General features: G+C 34.9%; 1 protein-coding gene across 2 annotated transcripts in view; it reads right to left on the bottom strand.

The window, feature by feature from the left end:
• Window positions 1–10,655: 10,655 nt before the first annotated feature.
• Window positions 10,656–21,382, bottom strand: part of JAK2 (Janus kinase 2) — a 166,543-nt gene continuing 155,816 nt past the window's right edge. For both annotated transcript variants that reach the window (XM_060155041.1, XM_060155043.1), the window contains 3 exons: window positions 13,362–13,479; window positions 11,719–11,832; window positions 10,656–11,467 (listed from right to left, as the gene is read on the bottom strand). In XM_060155041.1, coding sequence (XP_060011024.1) covers window positions 11,360–11,467; window positions 11,719–11,832; window positions 13,362–13,479 — 340 coding nt within the window. In that variant the 3' untranslated portion in view covers window positions 10,656–11,359. The remainder of the gene's footprint in view (window positions 11,468–11,718; window positions 11,833–13,361; window positions 13,480–21,382) is intronic.

Here is a 21,382-nt window from a genome sequence, read left to right as displayed (position 1 = left end):
TGACTTCTAATCTCATGGTGTTGTGGTCAGAAAAGATGCTTGATGTGATTCAACTTTTTTAAATTTATCAAGGCTCACTTTGTTGGCCAGCATGTGATCAATCCTGCAGACTGTTCCATGTACACTTGAAATGTGTATTCTGCTGCTTTTGGATGGGATGCTCTATAAATATCAGTTAAGTCCATCTGGTCTAATTTGTCATTTAAGGCCTGTTTTTCCTTATTGATTTGTCTGTATGATCTGTCCATTGATATAAGTGGAGTGTTAAAGTCCCCCACTATTATTGTGTCACTATTGATTTCTCCCTTTATGGCTGTTAGTATTTACCTCGTATGTTGAGATGTTCCTATGTTGGGTGCATATATATTTACAATTGTTATATCTTCTTTTTGGATTGATCTGTTGATCATTATGTAGTGTCCTTCTTTGTCTCTTGTAACAGTCTTATTTCTTTAATAGTCTTATACTCTTTATTTTAAAGTCTATTTTGTCTGATATGAGTATTGCTACTCCAGCTTTCTTTTGATTTCCATTTGCATGGAATACATTTTTCCATCCCTTCACTTTCAGTCTGTATGTGTCCCTGGATCTGAAGTGGGTCTTCAGATCCAGATCTTGTAGACAGCAGACATATGGGTGTTGTTTTTGTATCCATTCAGCCAGTGTCTTTTGGTTGGAGCATTTAATCCATTTACATTTAAGGTAATTATCAATATGTATGTTCTTATTGCCATTTTGTTGTTTTGGATGTGTTTTTGTAGGCTTTTTTTCCCCTTCCTCTTTTGTTCTCTTGTGTTTTTTTTCCCCTTGTGATTTGATGACTATCTTTAGTGTGGGTTTGGATTCCATTTTCTTTTTTGTGTATATCTTGTAGATTTTCAGTTTTCAGTTAACCTGAGGTTTTGATATAGCAGTCTATATATAAGCAAGATTAAGTTGCTGGTCTTTTAATTTCAAATGCATTTCCAATATCTTGCATTTGTGCTCTCCTCTTCTCACGATTGCTCATTTTGTTATATTTGTGTGCAGATGATTTCCTACCTTTACTGTATGTTTGCCTTTACTGGTGAGGTTTCCCATTCGTAAGTTTCTTGTTTCTAGTTGTGGCCTTTTCTTTTCCCCCTAGAGAAGCTCCTTTAGCATTTGTTGCAAAGCTGGTCTGGTGGTGATAAATTCTCTTAGCTTTTGTCTGTAAACCTTTTGATTTCCTTAGAATCTGAATGAAACCCTTGCTGGGTAGAGTATTCTTGGTTATAGGTTCTTCCCTTTCATCACTTTAAATATATTGTGCCACTCCCTTCTGGCCTGCAGAGTTTCTGCTCAGAAATCAGCTGATAACCTATGGGAGTTCCCTTGTCTGTTATTTTTTGCTTTTCCCTTGTTGCTTTTATTTATTTATTGCCTATAATTTTTGTCAATTTGATTACTCTCGGTGTGTTCCTCCTTGCATTAATCCTGTATGGGACTCTCTGTGCTTCCTGAATTTGGGTGACTGTTTCCTTTCCCATGTTAGGGAAGTTTTCAGCTATTATCTCTTCAAATATTTTCTCAGGTCGTCTCTCTCTTTTCTCCTTCTGGGACCCCTATAATACGAATGTTGCTGCATTTAATGTTATCCCAGAGGTCTCTTAGACCATCCTCACTTCTTTTCATTCTTTTTACTGTATTCTGTTCCATGCAGTGATTTCCACCATTATGTCTTCCATCTCACTTATGCATTCTTCTGCCTCAGTTAGTCTGCTGATTCCTTCTAGTATATTTTTCATTTTATTGTTCATCTCTTTTTGTCCTTTATATTTTCTCGTTGTTAAAAACTTCTTGTAACTTCTTGCTCTGTGCATCCATTCTTTTTCGTGTTCTTGGATCATCTTTACGATCATTATTCTAAGTTCTTTTGAGTGTACTGCCTATCTCCATGTTACTTAGTTGTTGCTTTGGGGTTTTATCTTGTTCCTTCATCTGGAACATATTCCTCTGCTGTCTCATTGTCTAAATTTATATTTGTATTCTTATGTATATGGAAGGTTAGTTATGTTTCTCAGCCTTGAATAAGTGGCCCTCTGTAGGGGATGTCCCATGTGTCCTAGCAGTTGATTCCACTCTTGTTGCCCAAGGGCCAGGGATCACCTGGTCCCAGGGTAGGTTCTGACCTGTGTTTGCAGACTCAGTTCCACAGGCTGCAGGATTTCAGTTTTCTGGCTTCTGCTGTTTGCCACCTGGCAGATGTCTGGTTTAGAAGCTTGTGCAGGCTTCCTTGTGGGACGGGCCGATGCCTGCCCAGTGGTGGATAGAGCTGGGTCTTGGCCCTTTGCTGGGCTGTGCCGTGTCAGGGGCCATGTCTCGAGGTGGCCATGTCTGAGGTGGGCTCAGGAAGTTTTTAGGCGGACTGTCTGCTAATGGGTGGGGCTGTGCTCCTGCCCTGTTGGTTGTTTGGCCTGATGCATCCCAGCACTAGAGCCTACAGGCTGTTGAGTGGTGCCAGGTCTTGGTGCTATAGACCCAAGCAAAATCTCTGCCTCCAGCAAGAGTTCCAGTAGATGAACTCTCCCCAAATATTTCCACCACCAGCTTTTATGACCCCAAAGAGAGCCACAGACACCCCCTGCCTCCCCAGGAGACCATCCAATACCAGCAAGTATGTCTGGCCCAGGCTCCTATGAAGTCACTGCTTTTGTCCTGGGTGCTGGTACCCTGGGTCCCAGAGACCTTTTGTGCGCCGTCCTGGCATCTGCTACACCTGCTCCTTCCTGTTTAGCTCAGTCATGTTGTACCTCCCAAAGCTTTTTTTTTTTTTAAGTTCATTTACTTTCAACTTTCTCTTGTCATCTAGCAAAAGGTATTATTATCCCTTACATTGCTCCTTCTACAAAGATTTACTTTTCTACATTTTATCAAATTGTCATGCACTTAAATCTTTTTTGAAGGATGGGATGTGAGAGTACATGTAAAAATATATTCAAATAATTTTCACTGGGAACTGACATGATTGATTCTGTCATCTTGCCACCTGGGAAATACAATCACGGATCACTGCAGAAAGCTTATCTAGTTTATTGCTGCTTTATATGCATGCTGCCAAAGCTGTGAAAGGCAGCATAGTGAAGTGGTTATGAACTCTGGCATTGGACTCAGACTGCCTAAATTCAAATTCCAACATCCCTTCTTTCTAAACGTGGGACTTGGAAATTTGTATCTTGCTAAATTTCAATGTCTACATGCTTAAAATGAGAAAAATAATAGTACCTACCTCAGAGTTGTGAGGATAAAATGAGGTAATCTACATAGGAGGATACTACCCCAACCCTAAGTACAATCTACAGATTTAATGCAATCCCTATCAAAATCCCAATGATTTTTTTGCAGAAATAGAAAAGCCCATCCTAAAATTCATATGCAATCTCAAGGGACACCAAATAGCCAAAACAATTTTTAAAAAGAACAACAAAATTGGAGATCTCACACTTCCTGATTTCAAAACTTACTACAAAAGCTACAGTAATCAAAACAGTGTGGTACTGGCATATAAAGACAAACATAAAGACTAATGGCATAAAACAGAAAGCTCAGAAATAATCACTAATGTATATAGTCAAACAGTTTTCAACAAGGGTACCCCCAAGATCATTCACTGGGAGAAAGACACTCTTTTCAAGAAGCGGCGTTGGGAAAACTATAAATCTACACGCAAAAAAATAGACCCTTACCTTTCAACATACAGAAAAATTAACCCAAAATGGATCAAAGACCTAAACGTCAAGAGTTAAAGACATAAAACACTTTTGAAGCTTTTTCCCAATGTTTTCTTCTAACAATGGATTTGGCAATGATTTCTTGAATATGACCGCAAAAGTAAAAGTAGATAAGTTGGAATTATCAAAATTAAAAACTTTTGTGCATAAGAGGATACAATCAACAGAATAAAATGGCAACCCACAGAATGGGAAAAATATTTGCAAATTATATATATGATAAGGGGTTAATATCCAGAATATAGAAAGAACTTCTACAGCTTAACAAAAAAAGAACCCAATTTTAAAATGGGCAAATGACTTAAACATTTCTCCAAAGATTAAAAAAATGGCCAATAAAATTGCATATTAAAAGATGCTTGGGCTTCCCAAGCGCAGAGGTTGAGGGTCCGCCTGCTGATGCAGGGGACACAGGTTCGTGCCCCGGTCCGGGAAGATCCCACGTGCCGCAGAGTGGCTGGGCCCGTGAGCCATGGCCGCTGAGCCTGCGCGTCTGGAGCCTGTGCTCCGCAACGGGAGAGGCCACGACAGTGAGAGGCCTGTGTACCGCAAAAAAAAAAAAAAAAAAAAAAAAGATGCTTAACACCATTAATCATTAGTGAAATGTAAATGAAAACCACAATGCTAAACAACGTCACATCCATTAAGTTGGATACAATAAAAGAGAAGAAATAAAAGCTGCAGCATTTTTCAAAGATGAATGCCTTGACTGGGTAATTTCATAGCACAGATATGATCTTCATTCGGTATTGTTAGTTTCTTTACTATTTCTGTGGAAATTTTCCTTTGACTTTAATATACAGTAATATGTCATGGTTTTAGTATCTTTCTTATCACCTCTTATGATCAAGAAGAAAAACTGCTAATACACTGCATATCATTAAAATACCCTAAGTTTTTTGAGAAGATTATTGTATCTTATTTATTGTGAAATGTAAAAACAAGACAACAGAATGGTACTCAGGGATGTATCTCCACTGAAGAAGACTTAATTTTTGTATCTGTTAAGGAAAGTCCTTAAATTCTAGAGATATTAAAATTGGATGACTTTAAAAAGATTACATATTAACTAATTTTTTTCTTTTTTAGTTTAGATACACTATTTAGAATATTTGCTTAAAGATCTAATACTCTCAGGGCTTCCCTAGTGGCACAGTGTTTAAGAATCCACCTGTCGGGCTTCCCTGGTGGTGCAGTGGTTGGGAGTCCACCTGCCGATGCAGGGGATACGGGTTCGTGCCCCGGTCTGGGAAGATCCCGCATGCCGCAGAGCGGCTGGGCCCGTGAGCTGTGGCCACTGGGCCTGCGCGTCCAGGGCCTGTGCTTTGCGGCGGGAGAGGCTGCAGCAGTGAGAGGCCCACGTACAGCAAAAAAAAAAAGAATCCACCTGTCAAAGCAGGGGACACAGGTTCGAGCCCTGGTCCAGGAAGATCCCACATGTCCTGGGGCAACTAAGCCTGTATGCCACAACTACTGAGCCTGCGTGCTGCAACTACTGAAGCCCGCACACCTAGAGCCCGTGCTCCAAAACAAGAAAAGCCACTGCAATGAGAAGCCTGCGCACTGCAAAGAGTAGCCCCTACTCGCTGCAACTAGAGAAAGCCCGTGTGCAGCAATGAAAACCCAACACAGCCAAAAAAATAAAATAAAATAAATAAAAATAATAAATAAAAAACAAAAAGATATAATACTCTCAGTGTCCTCACACTGACATATCTTCCCTCTCTTACTGAAGTCACTTCTGAGGTAGTGCTGGTTTGGCCCATGTCCACATGAGTACACTTCAGAGCAGTGTTTCTCTACTTTTTTTGCATTATCCCCCATCCTTGGAAGGAGGTTTTTAGACATTTTCTCCTAATCTCTTTCACCATGAAATTTTCATATCATTGCATACCTGTTTATGTACTGTATGTATTTCTGTGCTTTATACATAAAAAGAATGAGGTTTTTCATCAGTACTCACCCCGAGAGTTGATATCACCTCTGCTGAAAAAGCATGCTCTAAAGAGAAGTAATACATGAAACTCCAACTCTCATATTAGGCCCAGGCCCAAGATATCCTTTCTATGGATCCTTTATATTTGAGATCATTTGGGGCCACACCAAACTAGATTCCCTGAAAACACCATGATTAGGGCTCATATCCTCAAAGCTGCAGCAGAACTGAAAGTTTAAATCTCTTGGTTTTCTCTGAATGTTTACTTAACAGGAAATTCTAAGGTGAAATACCTTCAGGATTAACCCTCCCATAAGATTACCCAGGATTCCTTTGTCTATATCCACAACTGCACTATCTACTCTTCTTTATTCTGAATATGTGAATGGGATTTAGGATTTTATCAAGAGGTGATGAATTCATTACTACAACCATTAACATGAATTATCTGATGCAACTTGAAAGTCGTAGGGAGCTTGCATTTGTCAGCATTGGTAAGTGAGTGCATATATACGAAGGTCTGAAGTGGTATACAATGTGGATATGGTCATTTTTTGTTTTTTTTTTTTTAAGTTTAGAAAAGAAAAATGACTCTACTAAGAATCTGACCCTTAAGTGGCCAAGTTGGAGCAACTATAAGAAAATGACCTAGAGAATTACTAGACCCATAGTAGTTGGCATTTGACTGAGCTATCCATACTCTAACCTTCTACATTTATCATAGTAATCCTAAAATAAGAGAAATTCAAGATGTTAGAAAAAAATTCCCATTAAGTGTGAGTTTAATCTGAGATCTGACAGAAATTTAGAAATTCCCTTTTCCCATCACCACACTCATTGTTCCTTAGGTCTCAGATTTCCAAATCATTTTTAGGAAAAAGATTGTCCTCTATTTCTCTAAAATTTCTCTAAATTTTTGGAAATTTCTTCCTCTGTAACAGTAGCTTTGGAAGTAAACTGGGCCACCTTACAGAATTATAATGGTATACTCAAAAGTTTTAGAATTCAACTTCAACATTTCTCAAAGTCCTTCAATAAAAAGGTAAGACTTTGTTTCAATTTTTTTTTCTTTGTCACCAATACCTTTACTCTATTATCAAGAATTCCTATTCAGTAAGCTGCATGATAATGTTACAAAACTAGTAACAGGAAGGAAAAGAAGTGGTACCATGGGATTCACGCTATCCTCAAATTACTGATAGAAACAAGGATTTAAAACACTTTTTAAAAGAAAGAAAGAAGAAAAACAATATTCTGGCAGAATTTGTGGGAAACAGTGACTTGTTTTTAAAATGCTTTGTAAACAGTAGACAATAAGTGCTATCATTTGACACAAACTATTTCAAATTTGTCATTTAGATCTGCGCTACCTGCAGCTTGCCCTCAAGGGCTTAGGCTACCTTGGTTATGCAGATTAAAAGTATTTTAATCAGTACTGTTGGAGAATTCAGTTATTTGCTCTTAAGAATCAAGGTGAAGTCTTTGATTCTACAAACAACTTTCTTTTCATTCCTCTCCAACCAAAATTAATCCAACATCCTAAATGTTACTAAGGACATAAAATAAATTTTGTTCTTATATACTTAAAATTTGGGATAGTTATAAAGGTTCATTACAGCAACCTTCAACAAAACTATTATTGCAGAAGAAGAAAGTATCATATGTGTATTTCAAGTTGTTGAAGTTGAAAGAAATTTCAAGTAGATATTTTCATAATTGAGTGTAGGTTTATCTTTCTCATTTTATTTCCATTTTCTTTAGTATCTATGACTTTCTTAATCTCTAACGTTTTTAGTTTCAGTAAATAAATTGCAACTCACAAGCTTATACTCCATGCTACTAGAAAATTCACGCTCTGAGATTCACATATATTCCAAGCATTTGAAACACCCTAAACTTTTTCATTAAAAATACTTATCTTTTTTGCGTGTGAAAAGCACCTAAACATTTTCAACTATGATCTTGAAAGGATAATTGATGAACAAACCTTTCTATTGCATACTTTCATTTGTGTTTTTAGTGTACTTGTTCTGCTTATCATCTGCAACTGGTAAGTTGCCTTTCCAGCTGCCTGCTGTCTCTATAAAATCCTGCTATATGCCTTTTCCTTACCACCTTGTTTTGTTTATTAATGCTATTTACCTGTTGTCAGACTTAAAAGCTATGCTACTGTCTGTTCACACTGCTCAGAGTTGACTTGCTTGACCCCAATAAATAGCATCTATAGGAGTGCTTCCTAGTACAGGTATTAAAAACATAACACATATTCACAAAAACTAAGAATATGGATAACTGGAACAGAGACTCCTAGAAGCTCTTTTAATGATCTCGTTATAAATCTGTTCCAGTTCAAAATAAGATGTTAAGCAATTTGCTATGCAAAGAAAGGCCTTATAATAGAAAATAATAATTAAAAACTTTTAAAGATATATTAATAACAATTGGTGTTTCAGTTGGAGATAAGGATTTTCCTTATAAATTTTGTAAGACTGGAAAACAACAATATTTAGGGCCTGCACTAAGCAATGCCATCTAGCATAAGCACAGGAGAAGTTAATTTCTTAACCTATGAAGAACATACTGTAATAAAGTAAAACAAAATTGGTAATTTTAATATTTAGGTATATAATGTGATGTGCATATCATATGCATTTGACTAATGTGAAAGTTTAAAAATTCTCTCACTGTCATTCTGAAATCTCTCTGATGTTACTGTCAGTATCAAAAAACAGTTAGCAGCTAGTTATCTTGAAATTAAGTACAACCAACCCAAATCAGGGTGTCAATATAAAGTATTTTCTGATATTTATACTTTTTTCTTCCTTAAATAAAATGAAGATTATCTCATATAACCTAGTCTTTTGTTTGGATAATTCTGCTGACTTACTGTTATTATTTATTCTAATATAGGAGATGAAAGATCTTTAGTAAGTTGTACTGGAAAATTAGAGAAACTTTCATTAGAAATAATTTACATACCAGACCTAGGGTGGATATAGCAGTGTTCATAAGCAGCACAAAGTAGTTGACAGCACTCTTAGGAAGCATTTCTTTTAAACTGAAAGGTAAGTTTACTTTATAAAAGTCTTTCTCTGCATATCCCTAAATCAATGTGTGTACCTGCAGTTCCTTGGTTAGGTGACAATACAAAAGAAAATAACTTCTGAATATTTATTACATGAGTATTTCAGTTTTGTGGGAACATGCTAAAGGCACAATGAAGAAAATAATACAGTCTCAATCTGACCACATCATGCCACCCCAAAAAGAATGGCTCCCCAGGTATAGAACTATAGGTATTTTCTAACGTCTACTCTATAACAAAACTCTTTAAATAAAATTTAAATATCAGGAGTTATAGTTTTGATAAAAATTTCACTTGACTTTAAAGCAGAAGTCTTGGGTTGTAAGAAAGCACTCTTCCATAGCAAATTATAGTGCTACTGGCAGCATACATAAATAGCATGAAAAAGTGACTATTTCCCAAAGCAGGTAGTCATGGATATAGGGAATTATTTATATAAAGACTGTGTAACTTAAAATACTGGAATATTTACAGAATTGCAGAATTTTAAGAAAATCTTTACGCTCATTTCTGAAGAGTATTACTTTGAAGAAACATTTTGGCATTAACTGCTACAATACTGACTTACCTGTGTCTTGTGCAGAACCAACTAAACAGCTGCATGGTTAATTTCCTTTTATGTATGGTCAGAATCAAAATTTAAAACATCACAAACCCTCAATAAATAATAATTTTCTTGAAAACTTAGAATTTTACAATAAGGCTGTCATCCCATTCTAAAAACTTAAGATGTTTATGTGGGATTTTTCTCCTAAAACTAAAAATGGAAACATTAAAAGAAAAACTTTTAAAAAAGAAACCTAGTTAACATCCTTGTTTTTATAAACAAAATGTTATCAACCTTTAAGAATCTACTTTTAGGTACTTAAGTTTTAGTACAAAAATCTGCAATCAAACATATTATATGATATGCTACTTTTGACATGAAAAGTAGCAGAACAGAAAATCTCTTAAATGCATTACATACAGAGATCCTGGAGGAGTCTTTACAAATTAAACAAAAATTATATTCAACTTTCATCAAAATATAATGTTTACTAGAAATCTTTTAAAATCTAATATATTATTTTAGATGATTTGTGCATTTGGTGTAACTACTATTTCTTCCCTTTCCTTCCAACAAAAAACTCAAACTTTATATGTGAGGCATTTTTTTCTTATATAATATTCATTTTAAAACCAGCTCCAAAAAACAGAAAGATAATCAAAAGTCTTTAAGTTCAAGTTAAAAGAAAAAAAGCATATAGCATTGAAAATAAAGAAACTATTTTCTTTTTAACCAAAATGCCAAGTATTTTAAACTTTGTATAAATAACACACAGACAAAAAACCCCACCAAATTTTAGGTATGGTGTCTAAAATGGAGTAGCACTAAAACAAACGACAACAGTAACAAACGACCCTGTATACTCAGTTGAAAAATGCTGATTTTTCTTCAAGACATTATGAATTTTCTACTGGCATTCTTGAATAAAATTAACAAGCATACTTTTTTTTTTTTTACCAATTTACTCTCATTTCCCCCTTGTAAGAATCTAACAAAAGAAAATCTCTTTTATAACGGCAATAGATTTCTGAAATCCCTAAAATATAAATTCTTTAGAAAAAATTCCTAACCCACTGTGCATCTTAATAGGCATATATGTATGAAAAACAATCTAGTTTATGGCTTACACTTAAACTTAATCCATGACTATAGGTCCCAGGGATTGAAGAGTCTTATTGGCAGCCAGTAGCTCAAGGGATGACAATATTCCTGGCATTCGTCATCTCAAAATTTTAAAAGAAAACTGTTCACTGTAGTCTTAGAAAAGCCTGGAGACAGTTCTATTTAAAAAACATACTCGCCACAAACAGATACAAGGGAGAGAAATAAGAAAATAGATTGTGTTATATCTTTGTAAACTTGTTCCATCTCAAAATGTATTCTTTAGAGTCAGGGAAATTCCCTATACAAATAAAACTAAACATTTGTTCCCTTTGCTTTGAAAAATATTTACAGTACATAGAACAACAAGCTAAAAGTATACACCTGCTTATATTGCTGGCCAGTGATATAGATGAACAAGGACACAAAGGTGCTTATTCAATTATCTGAGCATCTTAATTTGTACAGTGAAGTTATTACAGATCAACTATGGAAAAATTAGAAAACATTATTTATGAATACCAGCTCTTGTGTAAAACATCACACAAGATGCCAAGGTATTATACATTCACTGTGGTAAAAACTGTACATACGTATTCTGTGCATATTTAACATTTACAATTTTTTCATCTCTCATAATTCTGAGTTGAAAAAAGTCTGTTTCTTCTTTTGCCAAAGGTGATATTAACTGACTGATTAGGTTCACGAAAATTTTTACAAAACTCTTTGCTAAGGACTTTTCATCAGTGTCTTTGGCTGGTGTCCTCATGAAGAAAAACTCACTAAACTTTTGAAAGCTCTGAGCAGATATTTCCACACCTTTGCTGGCTAAAGTCATGATATACATAATAATGATACATGTAGTAACAGTCCACAGTAATGTGAAATACAACACTTTGTTCTGTAAGTCTATTTTGGTCTCAGAGTGAAGTTCATTTCTTTCATCCAGCCATGCTGTCTCTTATTTGATCAACTCGAAGAGCTAGGTCTCTGAAAGAGGGGCGTTGGTTTACATTATTGTTCCAGCATTCTGTCATGATTACATAAATCTGTAAAAGGGAAAATAAACCAAACTTACAATGAGCACAATTCACTTTTAATTGGTGAAGACATAAATTCAGAACTCCCACTTAATTTGCCTGTACAGGCATGTGTCATGGATATACCTATATCCACAGTCATGATTATGCTATTTTTCTACAACCTCAGCAAATTAAATTACATAAACTGACCTGAAATCCTTGAGTAAAGAGAGAAAGAAAATGCATGATTACTGTGGATAAAAAAAATTTTTTGTTACCTCATCTGGGCATCCATCTGGTCTTGGTAATCTTCCATTATTCTTCAGGAGTTCTATCAAATGAAACACAATCATCTGTCCTTGTTTGTCATTGCCAATCATACGCATAAATTCCTGAAACACAAACCCACTTTTCAATGACACATTTTTGGTACATTTAATTTGAATCAGAATTCTTTCTCAACTTCTTCCAGTAAATGGGAAAAATCCTGTATGTTTCCTTACCTTGAAACATTTTAAAAACAGACAATTTTAACTTCAAAAACTTTGTTTTCAGTCACAGTTCAGAAAAGATTGTTAAATGTGGAATGTCTATAATGCCATTTCCATAACTAACATACTCAGCACAAATTCCCTGAAAAGGTTCAAAACCAGTGAACTAAAAACACTTACTTTAACACATCATATTACATTTCAGGTGAAATAAAAAGTTGAATGTAAAAGAAGACATAATAAAAAGAAAATACAGAATGAATATTTAAGCATAAATGGAACGGAGAGAAAAAGTTCTATGTTTAAAATTCATAAAATTGAAGTCTGAACCATAAACTAGAGAAGTATTTACGATGAACACATCGTTTATTTAAACACAGAGAGCTCTTATATACTTGTAAGAAAAATTACCAATATAAAAATGGGCAAAGTACATGAAGATACAATGCACACACGCACAGACTCACCCCAAATACCCAATAAATATGTATTCAATCACACTAATAGCAGAAATGCAAATTAAAATCCAACAGGTACAACTTCTCTCCCATCCATTTGGCAAAACTGTGTAGAAATATAATAGTCAACACTGGCAAATGATAAAACGTATACCCCTATGCACAGCTACTGAGAGTCTAATCTGGTACAGCTTTCCTGGAAAGCATTTTGAAATAATGAAAATCCTATAAAAGAGTTCATAACGTTTCACCTATAATTATACTTTTACTCTCTAAGATGACAACCAGAGATGAACATAAATATATATAAGGATGTGCACTATGTTCAACGAAGTGTTACTTAAAAGACTGAAAAATAATTGTCCAGAAATTATATCCTTATGATGAAATGCTACCAAGGAATTAGAAGTCATATTTGCAGTAAATATTTACTAATATAGGAAAATATCCATGCTATGATATGTAATGAAAAAGCAGGATAGCAAACTGTACAGTATGACCTGTTATAAAAGAAATCTTTTTAATAAAATTTCGCTTTTATATATAAAATTAAAAGAAGCCTGTAAGAAAACATTAAAGTGGTTATTAAAGTGGTATTAAAGTGGTTATTTCTGAGTAGTTGAATTAGAGATTATTTTTATTTTTTTATACTTTCCTATATTAAAATTATACAATGAACAGAAAAAATATTACTTTAAAAGGTTTAACTTTTGCAATAATTCCTGGAATGAATGAGTTTATCAGATTTACTGAAGATAATATTAAGCGAATATACTAACTAGTACTCCAATCCCCACTTTTTAAAACATCAAGTTAATTTAATGAGTAAGTTTGGGATTATTTTGTTGGATGCTGTCTTACAAATAAGCAATAGGAGCTCTAAAATAACCCTAAGCTTACTATATTATTCTTTGGAAAAAGCTTTTCTCATGTTAAAAAAAAACCTTGAGAGTAAATAAAAAGCAAACTGACCGCTGGTGGGCTTTTACTCTTCTCAATATATGTGAAAAGTTCATACAGAACCACTCCAAAGCTCCAAACATCTGAGGCCACAGAAAACTTGCTCTCTGTCAGTGATTCTGGCGCATACCTGTAGTATATTTAAAAGACAGTTACTTGATGTGTCAATTCTTGATTTTATCTGCAAATCACTGGATTAAAAAAAAAAAAGCTGTAGAGAAAAGGGTTAACACAGCAGGCCTGAGGCTGCCATCTTCAAAAAGGTCTGTTTGCAATGTTGACACTTGACCGGTACCTGGGATCTTAGATTTCAGGAGGGTTTCCACAATTCCCTAAATGATAATAAAAGTGGCTCACTGTACCTAAACCATTTCTGCAAACAAATGAGTCTAGAATCTTGTTAATGTGCCAGGCAGAGAATGTCTACATGGCCAGTCCCAATAAAAACTGTGGGCACTGAGTCTCTAATAAGCTTCCTTAGTAGATGACATTTCACACATGTTGTCACAGTTTATTGCTGGGGGAATTAAGTGTGTCCCATATGACTTTACTCGGAGAGGACACTTAGAAACTTGTGCTTGGTTTCTTCCAGGTGTTCCCCCAGAGGCCTTTTCTCTTTGCTGATTTTGCTTTGCATCCTTTTCCTATAATGAGTCATAGCCATGCTTATGGCTGTATGCTGAGTCCTATGAGTCCTCCTAGTGAATCATCAAACCTGAGGGTGGGCTTGGGAACCTCCAAAACACAAAGATAACTAAAATCCAAAAAAAAATAATGTTTGTCTCAGTAACATCAGGGTTAACTGCAAAGTACCTTCCAAGAACTGAAAAATAGCTGATCTTTGCAAGTTAAGCTTAAAATGAATCCAGATAAGAATCCTAGAGAAAAAGTGCCTTTTAAGCTGGAGAAGACTTGAAGCTACTAACATATAAAAGAAATAACCTGTTAATCTGAAAGGGGGTGATTTTGAGAGAGAGCACAGAAAATAGAAAGTCATAGGGGAAAATGGTGTCATCCTCTACTCAAGTATCAACACTACCCAACTAAGAATTTTGGCCAATGGATTATGAATATCATGGTACCATTGCTAAATTTATCCTATTACAGAGAATTGCAATGGAGATCTGTTCTAGACTGAGGTTTAAAATATGAATTACATAAAATGAACCTCTCCTTCAAAATCCAACTTCCAGAAATCCTCCTTTGACTACTTAAGGTCATAATGACCTCATGCTACTGAAATTCTAAAGTACTTATAGTCTATACTTATACAATTAACCATGTAATGTTATATTCTTTTTATATTTAGTTTTTTTAAAAAGTTACATATTTATGTTATTTTAAAATATATGCTAGTGTTAACCCACAAATGGAATATAACCTCCTTGAAGGCAGTACTACTCCCTCAACCCTTGAAAAATATTCTCTTGCTGTGGCTTTCATGAAAGCACTCTTTGTAATTTCCCCCTTCATCTCCAAGGCTGTTTTTCTCTTTCCCATTACTTATGTAAGGATAAATACAAAGTTTAAAAAAAAAAGTCCATGTGGAAAAGGAGAGAAAAGACTCTCTTTTCTTAGAGCATTTACTTTAGAAAATTTTAAATTGTGAATTCTCTGTCTCTATGAAATTTATGTAAAAATCTTTTTAAAAGCTTTTGCTTAAAAGCCTCTTGCCAGGTGTACATACAGGAATGTCTTTCTCAAGAACCTGGGAACTACCTCTTTGGAATGTAATCATTAAGGATTATCATGCCCTTACCTCCCAGTTTCAATGGCAGGGCAGGAGCCTAACTTGGGCAGGTGTATCCTTCAAGTTGCAAAACTATCTCCTATCATAAAGATATGAGAAGTTTATTTTTCTTTTGGATAAAGCCAATTAGCTAACACAGATGGGCACTCCTATTACTAAGTGAATTCAGGATGAACAATGTGTGACAGATGGTGCTGTCAAGTCCTCTTACTTGAGGACTAGTTACTGTTTATCCTGAGAACATGCATGTAACGGGTTGAATCTGTTTGGCCATTTTATAAAAGGGTGAGATTTCTTTCTGTTTTTGTAATCTCTTAGCAGATTGCTTATGATGCACATTACTTTCTGGATTACTGCTTATTCAGTGATGAAATTGTTTTCTTTCTATTCTGCTTTTGTGGAGAGGTTCATTTCCTGTGTTAACCTTTCCCCGAAGGTTCCATCATCAGATCTCTTCCTCTCTGTAAAAAAATTTCCCTTAGGTAGTATCATTCACTTATATACTACAGTCTCCCAAATTTATAACCACCCTATCTTTGACCTTTCTTTTGTGTTTCAGACTTATTGAACATTTCCATATTAAAGTTCTGCACAGGCAAAAAGAACTCCATCCCCACCTCTCTGACACTTGCTGATTATTTTATTTTCTCTATGCAATGAATGGTATCACAATCTATCTAACTCCCCAAAATGGAAATCTTAAGAATTATTTTTGACTCATCTTTCACTCCCAAGTCTACTGAGCCACTAAAGAAAGTATGTCTTAAAAATGTCTCATATCAGTCTCCTAACCAATACTGCTATTACAGTCTTAGGTTAGATCCTTATCTCATGACTAGTACAGAGATCTTCAAACCAGGTGAAGAGTAATAAGCCCAAGGATATACAAAGATTTTCCAAGGGGCTCTACAGCAAGAACCATATAAGGATTCTCCATGAGTCCAAAACCCTGCCTGAACAATTAAAAAAAAATACGTTAGCAGAAGCATTTTCCCTGCAGTTCTTCTTAATACCACCCCACAGGACATGCTGTTAGCTAAACAAAGAATACTTTTGAACAATAAAAGCAATATAGATGACAGTGATTCTTTTAAGTGAAACTGTATTTTTTTAAAGATATGATGGCTAAATCCTATGGATAAAAATTATGTGATTTCTTTCAGACTACAGATTTAGTGTTTGTTACTCAACAAGTTAGGTAAAATCTATCAACTCATTCTGAAATATTTATATAAAAATTAGTTAACCTCATTTCATTATATAAAACATATTTTTTTACTTGCTAATATAAAAATAAAACTGTATGTCAACTCTCCATCTGATAAGTTTTTAGCAGTATATAGCTTTCTTTGTTCATTAAATACATAAGAAAATTTTGACCAAGATGAAAATGTTCTTTCTGATTTTTATACAAGCTTATTAGTGATTCCCCAAAGTCAAACATCAGAGTTCAATCTCCTCAAAACATTTGCTGAAGGAATAACAGGCCTTTTACCATATTCCTTACTTCATAAATTATAATCTTAACTATATTTTATTCTGTATTATTTATTAGAAATTAAGTAATGAGAAGTGGTTTATCTTATTTTCATAACTTAATTATGAAATTATTTATATTAGATATGTATCATCTTAAGCTTATCCTGACTGCCCTTGTGGTTAATCTTTACAGATATGCAGGGAGAAATACTGGGCCCTAAGTTTTAGGGGCTTTCTTTATGACAAAAAATATAAAATGAGGTGTGAAAGCGAATATTTAAAATTGAAGGAATCTTGAAAGGAAGGCACTCTGGTGGATATGCTTTGTTAGCTTCATTGTAAACATGCCTCTGGCACATGTGTTCTGCAGTTTATATCTGTTTTTTAAAATAATATTTTTGAATTGAAAATGAAGTAAGACCTTTTCTGTTGGAAATTAAGTATATTTGTTTATGAGGCCTGGCATTGCCAAATAGATTGTAATGAAGGACACTCTTCATTAAGTGACTCTATCTTTGAGGCAGTGCAAGCGTTTGCCGTATTTAAATCACATATTTAAAATGTGATAAAAGATGTTATTAAAAACTACCGTATTTAAACTAACAATATTCTATTTTATGAATGTATCAGTTTAAACAAGATGCCTCTAAATGAGAGTAATATCATAATTTGAACTAATTTTAAAAGATATTTGGTATACTTCCCAGAAACAGAAAATGAATGACTCTAATGATTTGGTAGTAAATCCACTTTTGAAAATCAAGTGGGTTTAATTCTTCGTTTTCAATGAAACTGAAAAAAGAATGGATCTAATGAAATTGCCAGCTAACAAATTTTACTGGTAGATCACTATATACTGCTTTGCTACGTACGTATCAGGAGTCACAGAAATGAGTGACATTGTTATGACAAAACTCCTTTCTTTCTTTCCCATCTCCTTATTTATACAAAAAAGTTTTCTCCATGTTTACAAATACAGAAATAAAATTAGAATTTATGTTGAATCTGGTCCCATTATAGAAGTAAATAATATTTATCTAAGGATATATGGACTAGTTGGAGGGGAAAGAAAAGCTCCATTTATTAAGAAATGTCTCCAATGCAAGAGGGAGGGGATATGGGGATATATGTGTACGTATAGCTGATTCACTTTGTTATAAAGCAGAAACTAACACACCATTGTAAAGCAATTATACTCCAATAAAGATGTTAAAATTTTTTAAAAAGAAATGTCTCCAATAAAAAATTTTAAATAATTATTCAAATTAGTAATTCATTTATATTGCTTTGGAAATTTCATCCTGGCAGTAACTTCGATGATAACTTAATCTGGAATAAAAAGGTGAATACTTTTTTTGTGGTCATAGGAAATTTTAAAATTAATTTAAATTTATATATTTATTTTGGTTACAACAGAGATAGGTAATCAAAAGATTTTCCAAGTACAAAATATAATACATTATACAAAATTTTGAGATGGGAAGTGGAAATATAATTTTAAGAAGAAAAAGGAATAATGCAAAGTTTCTATCAAGAAGAACGTCTGTTCCTATACATTTTTAAGTGGGTGACAATGGGTATCAAATTGCTGTGGTGTCTGGATTTCCTTGTATACATCTAAAAGATTGATGTACCATACTTCAATGTCATTATTTACAATACTTTATAAAATATATTATTTACAACCATCTAAATTTACAAAGGAAAAAATTAGCTATCCATTTAAAAATGTGCCAGAAAGAATATAGCTTTTGATAATTCTTTCAATGGGTATATATGCACAAAGGATTTGAAAATCAATGACCTAGATTCCTGCAAAAGTTGCCTAACTAGTCTTCTCTCTGCTGTTAGCCTCTTCTCAATACAATGTACCCTCTATACCTCTAGTTCTCAAAACTTTTGGTCTGAAGTCCCCTATACTCTTAAAAGTTATAGAAGTGCCCCAAAAGCTTTCATTTATGTGGGTTGTATTTACCAATATTTACCATATTAGATTTCAAAATTAAGGAAATGTAAAAGTATAAACCCGGTAATGTAGCATAAATAACATTTTTATAAAAAAATAACTATTTTCCAAAACAAAAAATTTTGTATTTAGAGTAGTATGTTTTACATTTTTGTAAGTTTAATGTTGGTTTAATAGAAGACATTTTCTGTGAGTGGTTTTTTTAAAAAAGTTTTTATACAATTTTTAAAGGTTATACTTCATTTACAGTTATTACAAAATACTGGCTATATTCCCCATGTTGAACAATACATCCTTGTAGCCTATCTCAAAGGGCCCTAACTCCCAGGCTGTGGACCACTACTGGTCTGCAGCCTGTTAGGAACCGGGCCACACAGCAGGAGGTGAGCGGCAGGTGAGTGAGTGAAGCTTCATCTGCCGCTCCCCACCATCCCCCATCACTAGCGTTACTGCCTGAACCATCCCCACCATTGCTCCCATTACTGCCTGAACCATCCACTGCCCTCCCCCCACCATGGAAGAACTGTCTTCCACGAAATTGGTCCCTGGTGCCAAAAAGGTTGGGGACTGCTGGCCTATCTTATACCCAATGGTTTGTACCTCCCATTCCTCCATCCCTATGTTGCCGCTCCCTACTGGTAACCACTAGTTTGTTCTCTATATCTGTAAGTATGCTTCTTGTTTTGTTATGTTCACTAGTTTGTTGTATTTTTTAGATTCTACATATAAGTGGTGTCATACAGTATTTGTCTTTCTCTGACTTAGTTCACTCAGCACAATACCCTCTAAGTCCATCCATGTTGCTGCAAATGGCAAAATTTCATTATTTTTTAAGGCTGAGTAGTATTCCATTGTATGTGTAAAATGAGAGTGAAAAAGGGGAATAACATCTTAGTATTATTATAAAAATACTTCTGACCTCACAGACTCCCTAAAGGGTGTACCAGAGGTCCCCAAACTTTGAGAACTGCTGTTCTCCACCAAAAGTAGAGCTATCTTCCTAAAATATGAATCTCACCATTATCCCTGGATAAAGCCTCTAATATCCCACCTGCACACTGTCTAATGAATAACGTCTGAACACACTAACATGGCACACAGAACGCAGTATTATTCGGTTTGTTCTGTGGTAACACCATTCACTTACAACCCTGCTTATCCTGTTGTTCTTGTCATCCTCCTCATGGAATACCCTTCCTCTTGTCCATCTGGTGAACTATTAATCAATAGTTGAAATGTCATCTTTTAGTTGTGGTTTTCTCTGATTAATTTAAACCCTCAGCAGAATTACTGCACTCTAATGTTTTTGTATCATCTTCTTCATTATTGCACTTACATACTGCATTGCAATGACTGGATTACACATTTGATTTTTCCTAAACTAAGAGACCTTAAAAGGCAAAGGATTATGGATAGTGGACCTGTCTAGTTGAATTTCCACGCCGTATCAAACTTTTCCACTTAGTTCAGCCTTCCTTGTAAGGGACAGTTCTTTTTTTTCTGATGCTGATCCTATCTTCTTATTCCAATTTCCTTGTATGATGTTTGGAACACAGTAGGTGCTTTATAAGTAGGTGCTTAATAAGTATTTATTAAATTGTATTCACTAAGTATGCCAAAATCACTGGAAATCCATATAATTAATCATTATGGATTGCTAGTTAATTCCATTTAACTTCTCTAATTTCTCATTCTGGAAAAACAGAATGAAATTCATGTATCACTGGGGACATGACCAAAATAAGACAGTCAAGTTTAGATAAGTCTTATTTTCTAGTTTCACTTAAACCCTAAAAATAATTAGATAATGCTAATGCTCATAATTATCATCAGGATATTCCTTTAAAATGTTTTTAGTATTATAAAAAACTTCAAACATATACAAGCTAGAGAACAATGAACAACCATGTACCTGTCACTTAGCTAAATTCATTGCCCACCTTGTTTTATCTACTACTCCCGACCTGCACACAACAGTATTTATATGAAATGAGTTCTGGATATGACAGTATTTCAACCATATTTCATACCATAACTATCCCAGTATGCATCTCTAAAACATAAGCAGTCTTCTTTAAAACACATTCACAATGCCATTATAAATCATTCTCCTGTGTAAGGGGTTCAAGATGGCAGCCTAAGAAGACTCTGAGCTCACCTCCTCCCATAGACACATCAAATTTACAGCTACACATGAAGTAATTTTCCTCTGAAAAGTATATGGTAACTAGATGAACAGCACCTCCACAACAAAAGATAAGAGACTCATTGAAACAGGCAGGAGAGGCAGAGAGACAGTCCCACCCAGGACCCCATCCCAGGAGCAAATCAGACGGATCACAAAAATATGTAACTTTTTGGAGTAAAAAAAAGAAGGAGTAAAGGGATTGAGCTCCAAATAACGTACCTCAACCCTTGAGTGCAGCACTGGGAAAACAGATGTTTCAAAAACATCTGTTTTTGAAAATCAGTGGGGATTAAGTCCAGGAGAACCACGTAACTATAGGGAACAAAGAACCCGCTCTTAAAGAGCTCACACAGACCCATCTACCATGAGAAACAGCACAAAAGCAACAGTGTGAAAACACCTACACCATAAGTGAGGGAGACCTACTTACTGATCTTAGAGCAGCTGCTAGAGAGGCAGGAACCTAACGGGACTTTCTCTGGAGACAAAAGCACTGGTAGATGACATCTTTGAAATCTCATTCTAACTTGCTGGTGATACAGCTAGTGGGCACTATTTTTGGTGCCCTTCTTCTAGCCTCCTAGCACCAGTAGGTGTGCTCCTCCCACCCTGAACCACAACTGAGCCAAAGTGAGTACCTTGAGTGCCCT

Source organism: Lagenorhynchus albirostris, chromosome 7, assembly GCF_949774975.1.
Source record: "Lagenorhynchus albirostris chromosome 7, mLagAlb1.1, whole genome shotgun sequence".
Taxonomy (NCBI): Eukaryota; Metazoa; Chordata; class Mammalia; order Artiodactyla; family Delphinidae; genus Lagenorhynchus; species Lagenorhynchus albirostris.
Note: the sequence above shows the minus strand (reverse complement) of the source record. Positions and strands in the feature narration are given on the sequence as shown.